This window comes from Arachis hypogaea, chromosome 18 (assembly GCF_003086295.3).
Source record: "Arachis hypogaea cultivar Tifrunner chromosome 18, arahy.Tifrunner.gnm2.J5K5, whole genome shotgun sequence".
NCBI classification, from domain to species: domain Eukaryota; kingdom Viridiplantae; phylum Streptophyta; class Magnoliopsida; order Fabales; family Fabaceae; genus Arachis; species Arachis hypogaea.
The window spans coordinates 19,185,581-19,202,887 of record NC_092053.1 but is presented as its reverse complement, the minus strand read 5'-3'; the positions used below and the strand labels follow the sequence as shown (position 1 = coordinate 19,202,887).

General features: G+C 29.7%; 3 protein-coding genes across 3 annotated transcripts in view; all 3 read right to left on the bottom strand.

Moving 5' to 3' along the window:
• Nucleotides 1-9,869, bottom strand: part of LOC140181279 (uncharacterized) — a 23,194-nt gene extending 13,325 nt beyond the window's left edge. The window contains exons 1-3 of the mRNA XM_072224810.1: nucleotides 8,546-9,869; nucleotides 7,568-8,051; nucleotides 7,311-7,317 (exon numbers count right to left, since the gene is read on the bottom strand). Of these exons, the coding sequence (XP_072080911.1) occupies nucleotides 7,311-7,317; nucleotides 7,568-8,051; nucleotides 8,546-9,869 (1,815 nt within the window). The remainder of the gene's footprint in view (nucleotides 1-7,310; nucleotides 7,318-7,567; nucleotides 8,052-8,545) is intronic.
• A 1,264-nt stretch (nucleotides 9,870-11,133) lies between these two features.
• LOC140181278 (uncharacterized) lies at nucleotides 11,134-12,894 on the bottom strand. Its single transcript, XM_072224809.1, has one exon. It carries the CDS (start codon nucleotides 12,892-12,894, stop codon nucleotides 11,134-11,136), a length of 1,761 nt encoding a protein of 586 aa, XP_072080910.1.
• Nucleotides 12,895-12,927: 33 nt separating this feature from the next.
• Nucleotides 12,928-15,106, bottom strand: LOC112769697 (G-type lectin S-receptor-like serine/threonine-protein kinase At4g27290). Its single transcript, XM_025814182.2, has 2 exons — nucleotides 14,987-15,106; nucleotides 12,928-14,278 (listed from the first exon to the last, which is right to left on the bottom strand). The coding sequence occupies exons 1-2, from the start codon at nucleotides 15,030-15,032 to the stop codon at nucleotides 13,413-13,415; spliced, it is 912 nt and encodes a 303-aa protein (XP_025669967.1). The 5' UTR covers nucleotides 15,033-15,106; the 3' UTR covers nucleotides 12,928-13,412.
• Nucleotides 15,107-17,307: the final 2,201 nt, after the last annotated feature.

Below are 17,307 nucleotides of genomic sequence, written 5' to 3'. Positions count from 1 at the left end.
TAGTTTTTATTTTAATTTATATTTTCATATTTTAAAATTTTGGTAATAATATATATTTTTTATAATTTTAAAATAAAACCAGGAGAAATTTGACTTAAATACAAACATAATGATCGAAGAAGAATATAAGAATATTGATATTTCATTTCATGTATTTAAATACATGGCATAAATAAAAATTAATCCTTCTTACTATAAAATTATTGTCCATTTAAAAATTTAACAAATGCCAAAATTTGATCACGGTAAAATGGGTCATAATTTTATAAAAAATCTAAATATTATATTAAATATTATAAACAATGATTGGATAAATAATTTTCAAATTCTAAAATTAAAAACATAGATAACGCTTTACATATTTATATGGGTTACTGAATCAATTTTTATTGAATAACTATCTTAAATATCAATTATAAAAAAATGCTACTTTAATGATAATAATCATGAGACACATAACATTATTTATTATTAAAAAATATATTAATTTAATAATATTAAATATGTAATAAATTCCTAATGTGAAATGTTAACATATAAATACAAAAAATAAAGATAAATTAATAGACGACATTCAAAACTTTTAAAGAAATACAATAGAAGCATTATCATTCTGAAAATACTTTTTGTATATTTTAGAATAGTTGAGAATAAAAATTTACTCTATCTAATATTTCACTTTATATATTACCTAAAACCTTAAACTATGACCATTTTATATTACCTCTTTATTGTGTGGTTTTATAATTTAACATTTTAAAGTGTTTTATAGTAATTTTAGTTTCAACAAAATATGATATAAATAAGATCACGTCAATATTAAAATAAAAAAATACTTATATAATAAATTTAAAAAGTAAATAATATATTAACAAAAAATAAAATTAATTTTTTAAAAACAATAGAAAAGCGGTTGAACAGGCACGCTAATTATCTATAACAATATATAATGCCAAAACATGGGGTTTGGTGTTCAATTTTCTATTTCCTATTTTAACCCTACTAACATAATTCAAAAATATTTTACACTTATTTATTTTTCTACCATATTTTACTAACAGTTACAAAAACTCACGCATAACTTCTATTCAATTCTTTACCCCCACAATCTCTCTTTTTTATTTTTTTATTTTTTTGTGGCTATATATGAAATGAAAAAAAAATAGAAGCCAACAAGTGTTTAACCAGTAGTGATAAATAGTTTTTTTTATAGATCCTATTATATTCTGTTCATTTAAATTATATTTTGTTTAATTTTATGTTAGTCTTTGTTTGTACTTTGTATAGTGTTATTTTGAGTATGTCTGTGAGTACTGTACTCTGATGGTCTATCCAGCAGTTTAGTCTCATTCTAATTATTCTATTAGAATTTTTTTTGTAATCATAAAAAATATATTTTTTTATTTTTTTTTATAATTTTATCTATTCTACTGTTTTTTTTTTTACTTCTTAATACACTTTGTTATATTTCTCTTGCTACTCTTATTTTTTTACCTTTAACACTATCGATTTCATCACATCCATCGTTATAAATTTCATTTAGTTTTACTGCAGTTACTACATTCACGTATAACTTTCACCTATATTTTTTTTTCTCTTTAATTTACTTACCCAATTAATATTTTCATCATTCTTTTACCTTTTTAATTTGTCCCCAATCTTTCATGTACAAAGATAATGTTCTATCTTTTCTCTTACCAAGGAAGAATTATTTTTTTCATCTCATATGTATTTTTTATTCTTTTAAGTATGTCTGTACCTATCAATGATGAATTGAAAAGTCTAATATTTTGTTAAATTTGTTTTTTTTTCTTTTCTAAATTAGTTCATATAGGATAATATTTTTTTAATTTTTAAATTATTAATTATACAAAATATTATATTTAAAATTTGAGTACATGAATATTTATTTTTAAATTAAACTAAAATAAATGAATTATATTACAAAAATATAATTTATTTTGACTTCTATAATATGTAACATATAAATACTTAGTGAAAATTGATTACGGTGAGTGAAGAGAAGGTGGAAGGAGAAGAAAAAACTAGAAAGAATATAGTGATATAATAACCGTGACTAGACAATGACAGATATGTGTATAAAGAATAATAATAATTAGACAAAGAATAATGTTTGATATAGTAAGGGGATATAATAAAAGTTATAAATTAATAATTTTAAAAAATAATGAAATTAAAGAAAATTTAAAAAATTAAATATAAAATTAAAAAAGAAAAATAAAATATCTTTTATCAATTGAAATTATACATGAAGATAAAGAGTCATTTGAATATAAATTTTTATTTCGACTTCAAATTAAATACTATTAAAAATAAATAATTAAACTTAATAACATTTATAAATAGTTAATTTGTAAATAATGTTTCTAAATTTTTATTTTAATTTTTTTATGCATAATAACAACATAATAAATTTGTTTAATATCTTATTTAATTTAAATTTATAAATTTTATACATTCTAAAAATTAATTTGATAATTTGGGTAAAAAATTTAAATGCTTTATGTCTTACGTTTTTTTAGCAAACTTCAACAACTCATAAAAGTTAACAGAATAGATGATTATAAATCAAAGTGATAGACAAGATTAAAAGCTGCGAACTTGCGATAATAATACTTGGTAATAATTAATTCGGGTGAAGAGAAAATGAAAAGAGAAGAAAAAAACGAGAAAGGAGAACAAGGTAATATAATAATAATAATGGCGATGAGACAATGACATGTATTTGTATAGAGAATAATAGCGAGAGAAAGAATAGTGTTTGATATTGTAAGGGATATAATAAAAATCTAAATTAATAATTCTGAAAATTTAATAAAATTAAATATAAAATTAAAAAGAAAAATAAAATATTTTTTAACAATTGAAATTATGCATGAAGATAGAGTGTGTTTTGAATATAAATTTTTATCTCGATTTCAAATTAAATACTAATTAAAAATAAATAATTAAACTTAATAACGTTTATAAATAGTTAATTTGTAAATAATGTTTTTAAATTTGTATTTTGATTTTGTTACACATAATTTTTAATTTAATAATTTTGAAACGCTTATATATTTATTTTTATGGTCAATAAATCTGACAGTTTTTCAAGACTAAAAAAGTTATTGATAAGAAGATGTATGATGAATTACGAAGAGTTTTGTCTAGATACACAATTTTATACTCTCCTATTTTGTTTATTAATTATTCTTATATTTTGATATTTAAAAACGAAAAAAATAAGCATTATCATTTATTCTATTTTTTCACTATTTATAAAAAAATGAAGACCTCTTCATATTTAGATTCATATTTTGGTCTACCACTTAAAAAAGATAAAGACAAATATGAATATCCATGACATGTTAGTAAAAATTATTTTTTGTAAATAACTAACATGTATTTTAGTTTATATATACTCTTTTTGAATTAGAATAATGTTATTATCATTATTTTTTGAATTATATTTTGGTTTATAATAATTTTAATTTTAATAAAATATGATATAAATAAAATCACGTCAACATTAAAATAAAAACATATTTATCTAATAAATTTAAAGAGTGAATAATATGTTAACAAAAAAATAAATTAATTTCTTAAAAACAATAGAAAAGCGGCTGAAGAGGCACGTTAGTGCCTGTTGAGCCGCTAGTTATATATAATGGCAATACATGGGTTTGGTGTCCAATATTTCTTTCTAGTATTATCCTTTCTATTAACTTCTCCACTACTTGGCCACTTTGACATAACTTTTATTCATTATCTTTCACCTCTAATGCGTTTCTCTCTTCTCATTTCATCTCTTATTAATATTATTGAATACAGATAAAATTTTTTTATTTAATTTATTTTTAATCCAATTTATCTTTTTTTTTAAAATATCACAAACAGAAATAGACACATGTCCAGAATTATCGCCCTTCAATATTTTACTTGATACTCTATCTAAATTAATTATAAATTATAAATAATAATTTTTTCGTTTAGATCTATGTTTTGATTATTACTATTATATTTTTTTTTACTCTTAGTAGCTATGATTTATATAAGAAATTACTTTATTTTTGGTAAAATTTAAAAATACATTAATCTCATATCAATAATATATTTACTTTTTAAACATTCACATACTGAAAATAAGTGTAGAATTGGTCCAAGTCCAAATAATAGATGGAACAATAATAATATTAGTGGGTATAAATTATCATTTTCTAAAAGCTTTAATTCATAATTAGTAAACTTTTAATTATTTCTAATATAATATGTTACATATATCTATAATACAGCATATTATGCTTGATAATTGTTTACTTAAAAAATTTACACTATTAATTTTATATTTAAATTTTTTTATTATGGTACTATTTTAATATATTCTAGATTTTTATTATAAATTTATAATTTTGATGAAAATTATTCTTAGAAGAAATATTAATCTTATTTCTTAATTTTTTTCTGGTCTAGACAATATTAAATTATTTATATTAAAATATTTAGATAATTCAAAAAATATTATTTATATATTAATAATCTATTTTTTTAGATATTCAAGTATTAGAATTAGTCTAAATAATATACTGAATGATGACAACATTGGTTAATTGTGTATATATATTTCATTAGTTTGTTAATTTTATCTTTTGAATTATTTTTTATTATAGTAACATTTTAATGTACTCTAATTTTTTATTGTGTATTTATAATTTTAAAAATAATCATGCTTAGAGGAAATATTAATTTTATTTCTTAATTTTTTTAGTTCTGACAATATTAAATAATTTATATTAAAATATTTAGATAATTTCAAAACTATTATTTATACTATAACAAAATAACAATATATAAAGGGATATAGGAGTTTAATGTTCAACTCTTTTTTACTATTCAGTGAGTTTTGTATGGCAGTTGTTATATAAAATATTTATTTAAAAATATTAGTAATTTTTTATTTAATTTATACGGTAAATAATAACATTTTATGTAATTTTATTTTATTTAATATCTAATAAATTTAGATTCGAATTTTTTTTTATTCTTTTCGACATGGTTGAACTGAAATAGTCCCATGGTATGATTGACAACTTTGATTTTTATCATAATAACTATTTTTTCTATTAATTTTTATTTACTATTTTTTTAATTTCTGTCATAATACTATTTTTTATTCTAATAATAATTATTCCATACAGAGAAGTGCATCTTGAATTAGAAATAGAAGTAAAAAAATAAAACAAATTAAAAAATAAATTAATAGAGTAAAAAATTAAAGAAGAGGTTACACATGATTTTTCTATAACTGTTACTGAAATAAGATAGAGATGAAAATAAGAAGAGGTTACTGAAATACGATAGAGAATATGAGTGGTCGTTCACGTGCATGTGGTTTCTTTATGTAACGTAACGGGAGAAGTTCTATCATAAAAGATAATATTAAAACTTAAATTTGAATACTAAAATTTTGAAATGAGTCATGTAAACTATATACAATTACTCTCACATATAATAGTAGCTGTTTTATAAAATATTTATTTATTTATTTTTAAAAATATAATTTTTTAAATTCTAAAAGTATTAGTATTTTTTATTTAATTTATAGTGCAAATAATATTTTAGTTTATTTTATTTAATACTTAGATTCGATTTTTTTTCCACATGATTGAATTGAAACAGTGCTAGTGCTATTGTATGATTATTTTAATTTTGTCATAATAACTATTTTTTTCTACTATAATGTTACCGATTAAATATTTTTTAATTTAATTTATACTGTAAATAGTAATATTTTATTTCATTAGTTACCTGATAAATTAAAAGAGATATAAGAGTTTGGTGTCCAATTATTTTTTTTATTTTACTTCTATCACTATCACTATTAGGGGTGAGCACGGGTCGGTTTGGTTCGAGTTTATAGTAAAATAGAACCGAACCGATCAAAATGTAATTGGTTCGGTTTGGTTCGGATTTATATTTTTTTGTACATGTATCCGAACCAAACCAAACCGATTAAAAATGGATTGGTTCGGTTTGGGTAATTGGGTACCCGATGACTTTGAAATTCATAAAAAAACCAAATTTTTATCTTAAAAATTCAACAAATACAATAAACATGTAACATCAATAGAAATAATCCAAACATGTTAAACACCAAATACATTAAAACTAAACTCATTAAAATCCAAACATATTAATAATGAATAATCATTATCTAATAGAAAAGTCATATATTTTTATTTTTTTTATTTAATTAATATATGATCGGGTCGCGGGTTGGTTCGGGTTCCGTACCCCCAAAATCGATACCCGAACCAATCACTAACAAAAGTAATCGGTTTGGTTCGGGTTGGACCCGATTACCCATTGGTTTCAGAACCAATTTAATTGGTTCGGTTCAGGTTTGGACAGGTAATTGAGTACCCGCTACCCGTGCTCACCCCTAATCACTATAACCCAAAATAACCGAAGCAGTTATCATTAATTACTATATTCTCCTATTTTGTTTATTAATTATTCTTATAGTTTGATATTTAAAAATGAAAAAAATAAGCATTCTCATTTCTTTAGTTTTTTCACTATTTATAGAGAAATAAAGGCCTATTCAGGTTCAAATTCATATTTTAATATACCACTTAAAAAATAAAGACAAATATAAAAATCCATGACATTTAAGCAAAATTATCTTTTATAAATAATTAACATGTATTTTGGTTTATATATACTCTTTTTAAATCAGGATAATATTATTATCATTATTTTTTGAACTATATTTTTTCTTACCTATTTATTGTGTGCTTTTATAATTTAACATTTTAAAAGTTTTTTATAGTAATTTTATGGTAAAAAAATATGATATAAATAAGATCACGTCAATATTAAAATAATATAAAAAATATTTATTCAATAAATTTAAAGAGTGAATAATATATTAACAGAAAAAATTAATTTCTTAAAAAAAATAGAAAAGCGGCTGAATAGGCACGAGCCGCTAGTATATATAAATATAAAGTCACACATTCATACAGGCAAACCAAAATCGAAGATAAAAGTCACAATATTTATTTTGGATAAATATAGTATATAACATTTCCAAGAAGACACAGTAATAATAATCTAGGAGGAATATATACTAGGGGTAATAATTTTGGTGTTTTGTAATTATCAATTGACTATTAATAGTGTTTTTAATAGTGTGAGATTATATCTAATAGTGAGAGATCACTCACTTTTATTTTGATAGTTAAGTGCTGGCCAGAAAACATAAAAGTTGCTGCTCCTAGACTTTTCCATAATCTAATAGTACTTACCTTTTTTCTGCAACGTCCATTTATAAATGAGAATAGAGATCACGAATAAGGCCAAAACTCCGAACGACAGTACACAACTTATGATGATAGTCTTTTTCTTCTGGATTCTGGACTTGCGCGATTTACTTTCTTGAATAGTTTCTAAAAAATGTGTTGTTGAAAGAGAAGTTAAAAAGTTATAAGATGATAAAAACACACAGGCATATATATATATATATTCCGAAGCAGCCATTCTTATATAGATATTTTGGAGAGACGGAGTCAACTCTTCCATATCATTAAGATTTCCAAACCATAGCAAACACCCATTCTCCCCTTTACTTATATCTAAAGCTGCATAAGCCGTACAAGAACAATTGTTCAAACACAAACCCCGACAATCTTCAAGGCTAATGCTTCTATTACACCATGATTTTTCCGTGTCTGGTATTTTCAAGTCCGAATGCTTCAAAAACCCATCTCCATGGCAATTCAACGAAGTTCTCCTAACACAATCGCTATACGAATCTTGCTCGTTACTTGGTATAAATCCATCCAAGCAATCGCACATAGGGTTACTATTGCTATTACAACGAGAATAAGACCCACACGTTGCGTGGTAGTCGCAAGAATCTCCAGGCTTTTTTGAAATGGTGATCCAAGATGATTCCTCATTGCTCCATGTTGCCCGACGGCAGATTCCATCGGTTTCTAACACCAATTTATGAGGAGCTACACTGTTGATGTGAAAAGCGGTTCGAGCTATGAGCAATAAGGGATGAACACTGAACATTCAAGAACAAGGGAAGAGAGCTTCTGAACTCTGAATTCTTGATGTGAATTGCAGAGAGTGAAAATTTGATTAGTGAATCTCAATTACAAATGTTACAGGTTCAGCTATATATATAGAGTGAATGTCACTAACTAACTATCCTACTTGGCATAAATACAACAACAAGCAGTTACTTAACAGGAAGAGATAACTGCCTAATTAATTCTATATAGAGGAGTGTAAGGTGTGAGTAGAAGAGGGTGAGATCTGAAGGCATATAGTTGGTTCACACCCCCCTCAAGGTTGGGCTTATGAAGATCACATAAGCCAAGCTTGGAGTGACAGGAGGAGAAAGGTGCAGGGGAGAGGACTTTAGTGAAGATATCTGCAGTTTAGTGTAATGTAGAGATGGGAAGGAGCTTGATAACTTGTGTTTGAGCCTTGTCGCGCACTATATGGCAGTCAGCTTCTATGTGTTTGGTACGTTCGTGAAACACCGGATTCGCCGCAATGTGCAATGCGGACTGACTATCACAGTAGATAGCTGCTGGTTTGAGGATTAGAACGGTGAGATCCTGAAGGATGAAGATGATCCATTGAGCTTCACATGTTGAGGCAGCCAAGGCTCTATACTCGGCTTCAGCGGAAGAGCGAGCAACGGTAACCTGTTTCTTGCTCTTCCATGTGATCAACGTAGTGCCCAGAAAAAAATAATAACCAGATATGGACCTCCTCGTGTCAGGACAGGTGGCCCAGTCACTGTCTGAGAAGCCGGTGAGCTGTAAGTCTGATTCGGTTTTGAATAAAAGGCCCTGGGCAGGAGCTGATTTCAGATACTTCAGGACTCTTAGAGCGGCTTGGAAGTGTTTATTAGTGGGGCAATCAAGAAACTGACTTAGCTTTCCAACGGCAAAGCTAATTTTGGGTCTTGTATTGGTTAGGTATAAGAGTCTTCCTAGCAGTCTTCTATATTCACTAGCATTTGGCATTGGGTCTCCAGAATCTTTAGAGAGATGAGAAGTGTAACCCATAGGAGTTGAACAATTCTTGGATCCAAGCATCCCATATTCTTCCAGTAAATCTAGGCAATATTTTCTTTGATACATTGCTATTCCTCTCTTGCTTCGAGCAAACTCAAAACCGAGAAAGAACTTCAATTCTCCAATATCTTTAATTTTGAAGAGGTCATGAAGATGTTGCTTCAAAGCTGTGATTTCTTTGATGCAGTTTTCCGCAAGCACCAAGTCATCGACATAGACTATCACAACTGTGAATCCAGAACCAGCAACCTTTGTGAACAAACTGTAATCATGTTTTGACTGAGTGTAGCCAAATTTGATAAAGGTGTGAGCTAATTTTGAGTTCCACTGTCTGCTGGCTTGCTTTAAGCCATAAAGTGACTTCTCTAATTTGCATATCAGCTTCGGATTGGACACATTCAAGCCAGGGGGTGGTTTCATGTAGACTTCCTCTTCAAGATTTCCATGTAGAAAAGCTGTGTTCACATCCAACTGGTGGACGAACCAGTCTTTGGCAGCTGCAACGGCTAGAAGAATCCTCAAAGTGTTCATTTTCACTACGGGACTAAAGGTGTCGGAATAGTCTTGCCCTGGAATTTGGGTGAAACCCTTTGCTACCAGTTGGGCTTTGCATCTTTCAACACTTCCATCAGCCTTAAGCTTGGTCTTAAAAACCCATTTGCATCCAATTGCATGCTTGCCAGCTGGTAAAGTAGTGAGTGACCAGGTTTGGTTTTCATCAAGAGCAGCAAGTTCTGATTTGATAGCTTCTTGCCAACAGGGATACATCACAGCCTCCTCATAAGTTTTGGGATCTGTGTTGGTGATCAAGGCAATGGAGAATTTTCTTTTATTTTTGGATAGACCATGATAGGACAGAACATGAGAAAGAGGGTACCTACTTGAAGTTGGTGGTGTAGTTGAGCTAGTAGTTAGAAAACAATGATAATCTTTTAGGTAGGAGGGGCGTTTTCTTTCTCTGTGAGGTCTTTCAACAATCGGGCCAGCATTATGAGGAATGTGAGGTGCAGCAGTATCCTGTTAATTGTATGGTGTGTTTGGTGCACTGATTTGTGGTGAATTGGCCACTTGGCCTTGTGGTGCTATGTCTGGATTTGTGATGCTGTGATAATAAGATGCAGAGTGTGTTGATGGTGTATTGAAAGGAGTGGTGTCAAAAAGAAGAGGGTCTGATAATTGAGTTGATGATGCATGGCACTTTTGGGAGAGTTCTGAATTCTATGTATTGCACAAAGGTAAAGTGTTCTCATAAAAAAACTACATCTCTTGAGAGAAAAATTTCTTTGGAATATAGATCATATAAAATGTACCCTTTTACTCCTTGTTTGTAGCCTAAGAAAATGCATTTTCTAGCTCTTGGGTCGAGCTTTTTTCTATTAGCATGAATGGTTGCAGCAAATGCTAAACATCCAAAGACCTTGAAATTGTGTATGTCAGGTAGTTTTTTGTGAAGAATTTCATAAGGGGATTTATTTTTCAAAATATTGCTGGGAATTCTATTGATGATATATATGGCATGAGCGGTAGCATAATGCCATAGTTTCTTTGGTAAGTTTGCATGAAACATAATTGCTTGGGTTACTGCCAAAATGTGTTAGTGTTTCCTCTCAACTATGCCATTTTGTTGAGGGATTTCAACACATGTGTTTTGGTGTATAATACCCATTTCTGCATAGAATTTAGTTAGTTTGAACTCAGCTCCATTGTCTGATCTAACCTGTTTAACAGCTTTGTTAAACTGAGTTTGAACTAACTGAATAAAATTTTTGAACAGTGTGGCAGCTTCAGATTCATGTTTCATGAAAAATAGCCAATAAAATCTACTTTTATCTTCCACTATTGTAAGAAAGTATTTGTGTCCAGCAGTGGAATTAATATTAATTGGTCCCCATATGTCTATGTGTACTAAATCAAATATTTCTTCTGACATAGACATGCTTATTGGAAATGGAAAACGCTTTTGCTTAGCATAATGACAAGATTCACAAGGACTGGTACAAAGATCAGATTTATTGATGAAATTGTAATTTTGTTACAATACAAGAATTCTGTCATTTGGTAAGTGACCTAGTCTAAGATGCCATAAGTTTGAGGTACTTCTATTCTTATTGTCATGTAGCTTATTACTATTGCTAAGATGTTGTGTTTGTGGTGTGAAGAATGCTGCTGCAATTGCTGGTCTTAGTTGAAAGTTCCTTACAGGTTTTAGGTCTTCAAATGCATAAAGCCCCTTCCTTTGCTCAGCTACACCAATCATCTTCGAGGAAAGGCAGTCCTGGATCTTGCAACAGTTTTCATCAAAGACAAATTCACATTTGAGCAAGTTAGTGGTTTTGGAAACTGATATGAGATTAAACTTGAAACTTGGAATGTACAAGACCTTTGTGAGAAAAAAATTTTTGGAGAAAATTATAGTCCCAACTATTGAAGTAACGGTATTGGTTCCATCTGGCATCCTAACAAGTATGGGTTCTATTTTATGTAATGAGTGAAAGGACTCTAAACAGTATGCTACATGATCGCTCGCTCCTGAGTCAATCACCCAGGAGCTAGGTTTAAAGGTTGAAACAGACATGGTATGAGCAATACCTTGATGAGAGGGTAATGTGACAATTTGGTTTATGGCATGTTGAGGCTTGTGTGTATCCAAAGACGGCTGTTTCAAGAGAGCTAGCAAGGCATGCTTCTGTTCCCTTGTGAATTCCAGTTCTGCACTACTGTCCTCTACTAGCTGGTCATCACCGATTCTTGCAAAATTCTCGTCATCAGTGATAGCATTGTTGATTGCACTGCTTTCTTGTCTGAGGTGAGGAGGTAAACCATGCTTCTTGTAGCATGTGTCGATTAGATGGCCAGTTTTCCCACAATAGGTACAGACTTTTGTTCGTCCTCTTCCTCTGCCAGCAGTTCTTCCTCCCCTGCCTCGGCCCCTTCCTCCTTGTGTTGAGGGTTGATATGGAGCAGCGCTGTTCATCAAGATTTTATTTTCAGTGAGGGGTTCACCACATTGGAACTGTCTTTCTTGTTGCAAAAGCAGTGAAAAAGCTTGTTCAATGCTTGGTAAAGGTTGCATCAGCATTATTTGTGACCTCACTATCGCATATTGTTCGTTCAAGCCTCTGAGAAAGCGAACGATATAGGTCTCATCTCTGTATCCTCTCATAACAGTTCCACACGTACAATTCCCGTTCTTGCAATGTATGCAGTTAGGTAGGGGCCTAAAGTTCTCCAGCTCTTCCCAAATACTTTTCAGCCTAGTGAAGTAGTCGGTCATGTTCAAATCACCTTGCCTCAGAGTGAACATTTCTTCTTCCAATCCTGCTACCTTGAATATATCTCCCTGAAAATATCTGTGTTTCAAATCTTTCCACAGATCTGAAGCGACATTGTGCCACATCACGCTTTGTGCTATGTCGGGACTAAGTGAGAGGGTGATCCAGGAGATGACGTAGTCGTTGCATCGTTCCCACACTTCAAACAAAGGATCTGTTGGTTCTGGTTTACTGATGCTTCCATTCACAAACTTGATCTTGTTCTTTGAGCTTAGTGCATGCAGCATGGCCCTCTCCCAACTGTGATAGTTGTTTGAGCCTAAAACCATGGAGATTAGCGGTGAACCAGGACTCTCACCTGGATGCAGATAATAGGGACTTGTCGGATCTACGATTGAAGAGGCATGAGTTCTTGGTGATTGAGTCTGATTGATTTGTTGACTAACCAGACTCGCTAGGGTTTGAAGATCGATTCCGGAAATTGTCGCATCGGGAACCGGATTTGGTGGACGATTAGCCATTGATCGAGAATTGAAAGGAGAGAGGAGTTCTTGATCAAGATTTTGAGTGCCAGAAATCGAATAGATGATCAAATCGAATCAAGAAGAGAAAGAATCACCTTGATTGAAAAGGAGAAAGAGATCGATCAAATCGAATCAAGAAGAGAAAAAAATCACCGTGATTGAAAAGGAGGAAGAGATCGATTAGAGATCGATGAGGTATGGATTCACTAACTCTTCACCAACAGTTCAAGTTCTTCAACCTTACTCCACGCTCACCGCACCATGTGAAAAGCGGTTCGAGCTATGAGCAATAAGGGATGAACACTGAACATTCAAGAACAAGGGAAGAGAGTTTCTGAGCTCTGAATTCTTGATGTGAATTGCAGAGAGTGAAAACTTGATTAGTGAATCTCAATTACAAATGTTACAGGTTTAACTATATATATAGAGTGAATGTCACTAACTAACTATCCTACTTGGCATAAATACAACAACAAGCAGTTACTTAACAGGAAGAAATAACTGCCTAATTAATTCTATATAGAGGAGTGTAAGGTGTGAGTAGAAGAGGGTGAGATCTGAAGGCATATAGTTGGTTCACAGTTGATAAGCTCATAAGTAGCATATTCTTCTTCCTCGTTGGAAACATAGTTATATTTAACTATGGAGGTTTTTTTAGCCACCGCTGCTTGTCCGCTAAATTGAACGCCGTTCCATGATCCGATGCGAATGCTTTTGGTTGCGCCGTCTCGGATCATAAGCTGTGGACATCCATCTATATCAAGTTGTAAACTATATCTACCGTAAGATGGATCGTTAGAGTTGTTCCATGATCTTAGGTACCGGTTTAGACCAGTAACCAAATTTCTCCCTAGCTTTTGTCCAGGTAGCATTGTATCGGATGGATAGTCATAACTCTGCCACAAAAAACCTTTGGACTCATCATCACCATTGCTTCTCTCACGCACTACAAGATTTCCTGAATTCAAAAGCTTTGCAATTGGATCCTGTGTTGCTGATGAAGTTGTATTAGAGGACCAGATGGTGACATTATTGTTGTTACGATCAAGAAGAACTAAGATTCCGTTGTCCATGACCTTCAGGACCCCCGATAAGTTAGTTAAGGGCTTGTTTCTGTTGGCAACCCATACTATACTCTGTTTTGGAACTTTGTTATACCAAATTCCGACATACCGATTCTTAGAAGTTCCAGGGCTAAAAAACCCTAGTGCAAAGGTTTCATCAGCTGAAACTATGGTCTCACCATTATCGCTCAGAAATTGTACTCTATCAATAGTGTCTCTTGCAATAGAGACTGCTGCATTGTTCACGAGAGAAAGGTACAGTAGCAACATGCTAAAACCTTCCATATTTTCTTCTTCACTATCTTTGTTAATATCACCTGTATGTGAAACCAGAGCAATTTACTTCTTGGGAAATGTTAAGTGACTCTTTCTTTTCCTTTTTTTTCTTGTATTTGAGTGAACATTATTAATTAATTTTCTACTTTTTTACAGTTAAGAAGGTATTGACTCCTCGGCATTTTCTCTCAGCATTTTCTAATTGTAAAAAATAAAAAATTAACTACCATTAACGCATTTAATAGGTTACTCATAAAATAAAAGTGATTAATTACGAATAATGGATCAAGATCTTATAAAGTGAAAAAATTGGTAAAATAATAAAGTAAAAAGTTAATATTTTTAAATTAAAATAATGAGACATATTTTATGAAAATTATAAAATCAAGTGATTAATTTTTTATTTTATAACTTTATTAATTTTTTCATTTTAGAAGATGCAAATTGAAGAATAGAATAATAATTAACCTTTTGTCTATTTTATTAATAACTTCTGGACCAACATACATAATTCACATTGAGAAGTGTTAGGAGGCTATCAATTTTTGTATTTTGTAACCATCAATTGGTTATTAATAGTATTTTTAATGGTATGAGATTACATCCAATAATAAAAAATCACTCACTTTTCTTGTGATGGTTGAGTACTGGCTACAAAACACAAATATTGCTGGTCCCTAGACTTTTCCATTCACATTTAGCTTTTTATTTTCATGCTCATTTAAAAGAATTTACTCATACTAACGTACCTTGTGGAGTTGTGGTCTTGGTGGGTATATGGAGCAACTTACACATGTTTTAGGAGATGGAAATTAAAGAAGGGAATGGAGTCTTGTTTATGGAGTGCAAATGAAAGTTTGAACTACCATATGCTATTTATATCTTCCTTAGTACTCAATTAGTACCCATCTACCTCAAGTGTATGAAACCTAATTATCAGCTTCACGCGAATTTGTCAACTAAAATGACGTGCAATAAATTAAAATGATTGTTTTATATATATCTTCTATCGTCATGCATTCTAATTAAACTAAAATCATTTTGTATCTTATCTCCTTTTGAATTCAACCAACGTAACGACTCAGCATCATATTTTTATTAAGTGTTTAATTTTAATATCATTTTTCTTTGTTTCCTTGGGGACGAAGTGAAAGGGATTTTTGGTGTTTATATATATACAGTGTAGACTCTTTTTAAAAAATACTACCTCTAATTGTTTTCTTCTAAGATTACTCTTTGTTTTGACCAGTCCAAATATCAGTAATTACGAGGAAAAGATTTTAGCTAATAATTAAACAATATTAGTATATTTAGAGTCTTTATTTGCAGTGATAGATTTATAAATTATTCATTTGTTTTTATCTAATAGTTTAAATATCTATAATATGATATGTGTATGATAAAAAATAAAAAATAAAATTCAATTCATGTTACTCTTATTTTTTCTTAAAAAAATATATTTTAACACAAAATAAAATAGATTTGTGTGCATTCTCTTCGTGTTAGATATAATAATTATAATACGCGCGTATTCGATGCTCTATTGAAAACAATATCTAAATTAGTGCTTACATGATATCTGAGCTTATGAATTGGTCTTACCCTTTTGCATGTAATTAAAGGTTTAGTAACGAAAACACTAACAATTTTTTAGCATAGTCATATTTTCGTATATTTTTTAAGCCAAAAAGAATTATTCACTAACAGTAGAATTACAAGTTTAATTTAAGGCGGATTTTTTGGTATAAAATGGGAGACAATTTTACACCTGTAGAAATGCGCTGGAGAGATTAGATGTGCAACAAGTGTCCAAGACAGGGACAACGTTTGACAGTCGAAAAGGTACTTGTCTATAATCTCTCACGTGATGAGGTATGTTGGTTTAGATTAGTTAGTTATTAATGTTTGGAAGCTATAATTAATTAGTGTGGGTTAATTAGTGGGTTTATACGTAGGCCTTATTCTAGTGCAGGTGAGCAGATTCTTTTTTTTGGAAGTAGTTAACAATTTTTTAAACAATCAGCCCAATTAATTTATTGTTTTGTTGGACGTTTGTATTCTTGATATATGATTGGGCACTAGGTCCAAGTGTTTTTGAAAATTATTTAATAGTGTCATGACTGTGTTTTTAAATAATGAAAAAAAGATTGGGCTAAGGCCTAATAACTTACCAAGAAAATATGACAACATAACTTTGATATAACTTTGTGAGAGCTCTATTAGATAAAATGAGTTGATTTTATCTGTAGAATTTGACATTTTTTATTAAGTAGATACGTTGATTTGTTTGTGTTGTCAACAACTAATAATAATTTTAGAAAATAAAATGAAATAAAAATATAGAGATAAGACTTTGATTGATTTTTGTGCATATTGTTGAAACAATATGTAAATTTTTGTATAAAACTTTGAATCTAACGTATAATGAATTTGTTTCGGTTTAAATGTATTTGAGGTGACTTTTGTCGACGATAAAATTCTGGTGTATTTTCTTTTGGGAGAAAATTATTGAATTGGATTATGAGATTTTATCCATTAAAAAAATACCGCTAATTTTTATGCACTTATATGTAGCTATGTTGAATATATTAATTTCGTAGTGTATAAATCATAATTAGGAGTCTAAGTTAAAAAATTAGTCGTTAAAAGAAAGGAAATGAATGAAGTTGTAGTTGATAATGTATTTTTGAAGGTAATTAAGATGGAATTTCAAAAATTAGGATTTTGATATTAGGTTTCATATTTAGGGTTTAGAATTTAAGATTTTGGACTATGGCAAAGGATTCTGATTTAAGTGATTCAGAATGACGATGGATCATAAACTATATAGTATGATGCCCAAAAACAAAACCAACAGTCATAGACTAGTATGCATACCACTCGGTTATAAACTTAATTTAGAAAAGATATGTTTATAATTCTATATAAGAAGCAGTATTTAATGCATTACTAGACTTGTCAATTATTAATGTTTTCGTTCATTCTAATTATGTTAATTGTGAATCATTCCAAAGGTAAAACACTCGAATAAACCAAATACATGCCAAAATTAAGCGAATCATCCAAAGCC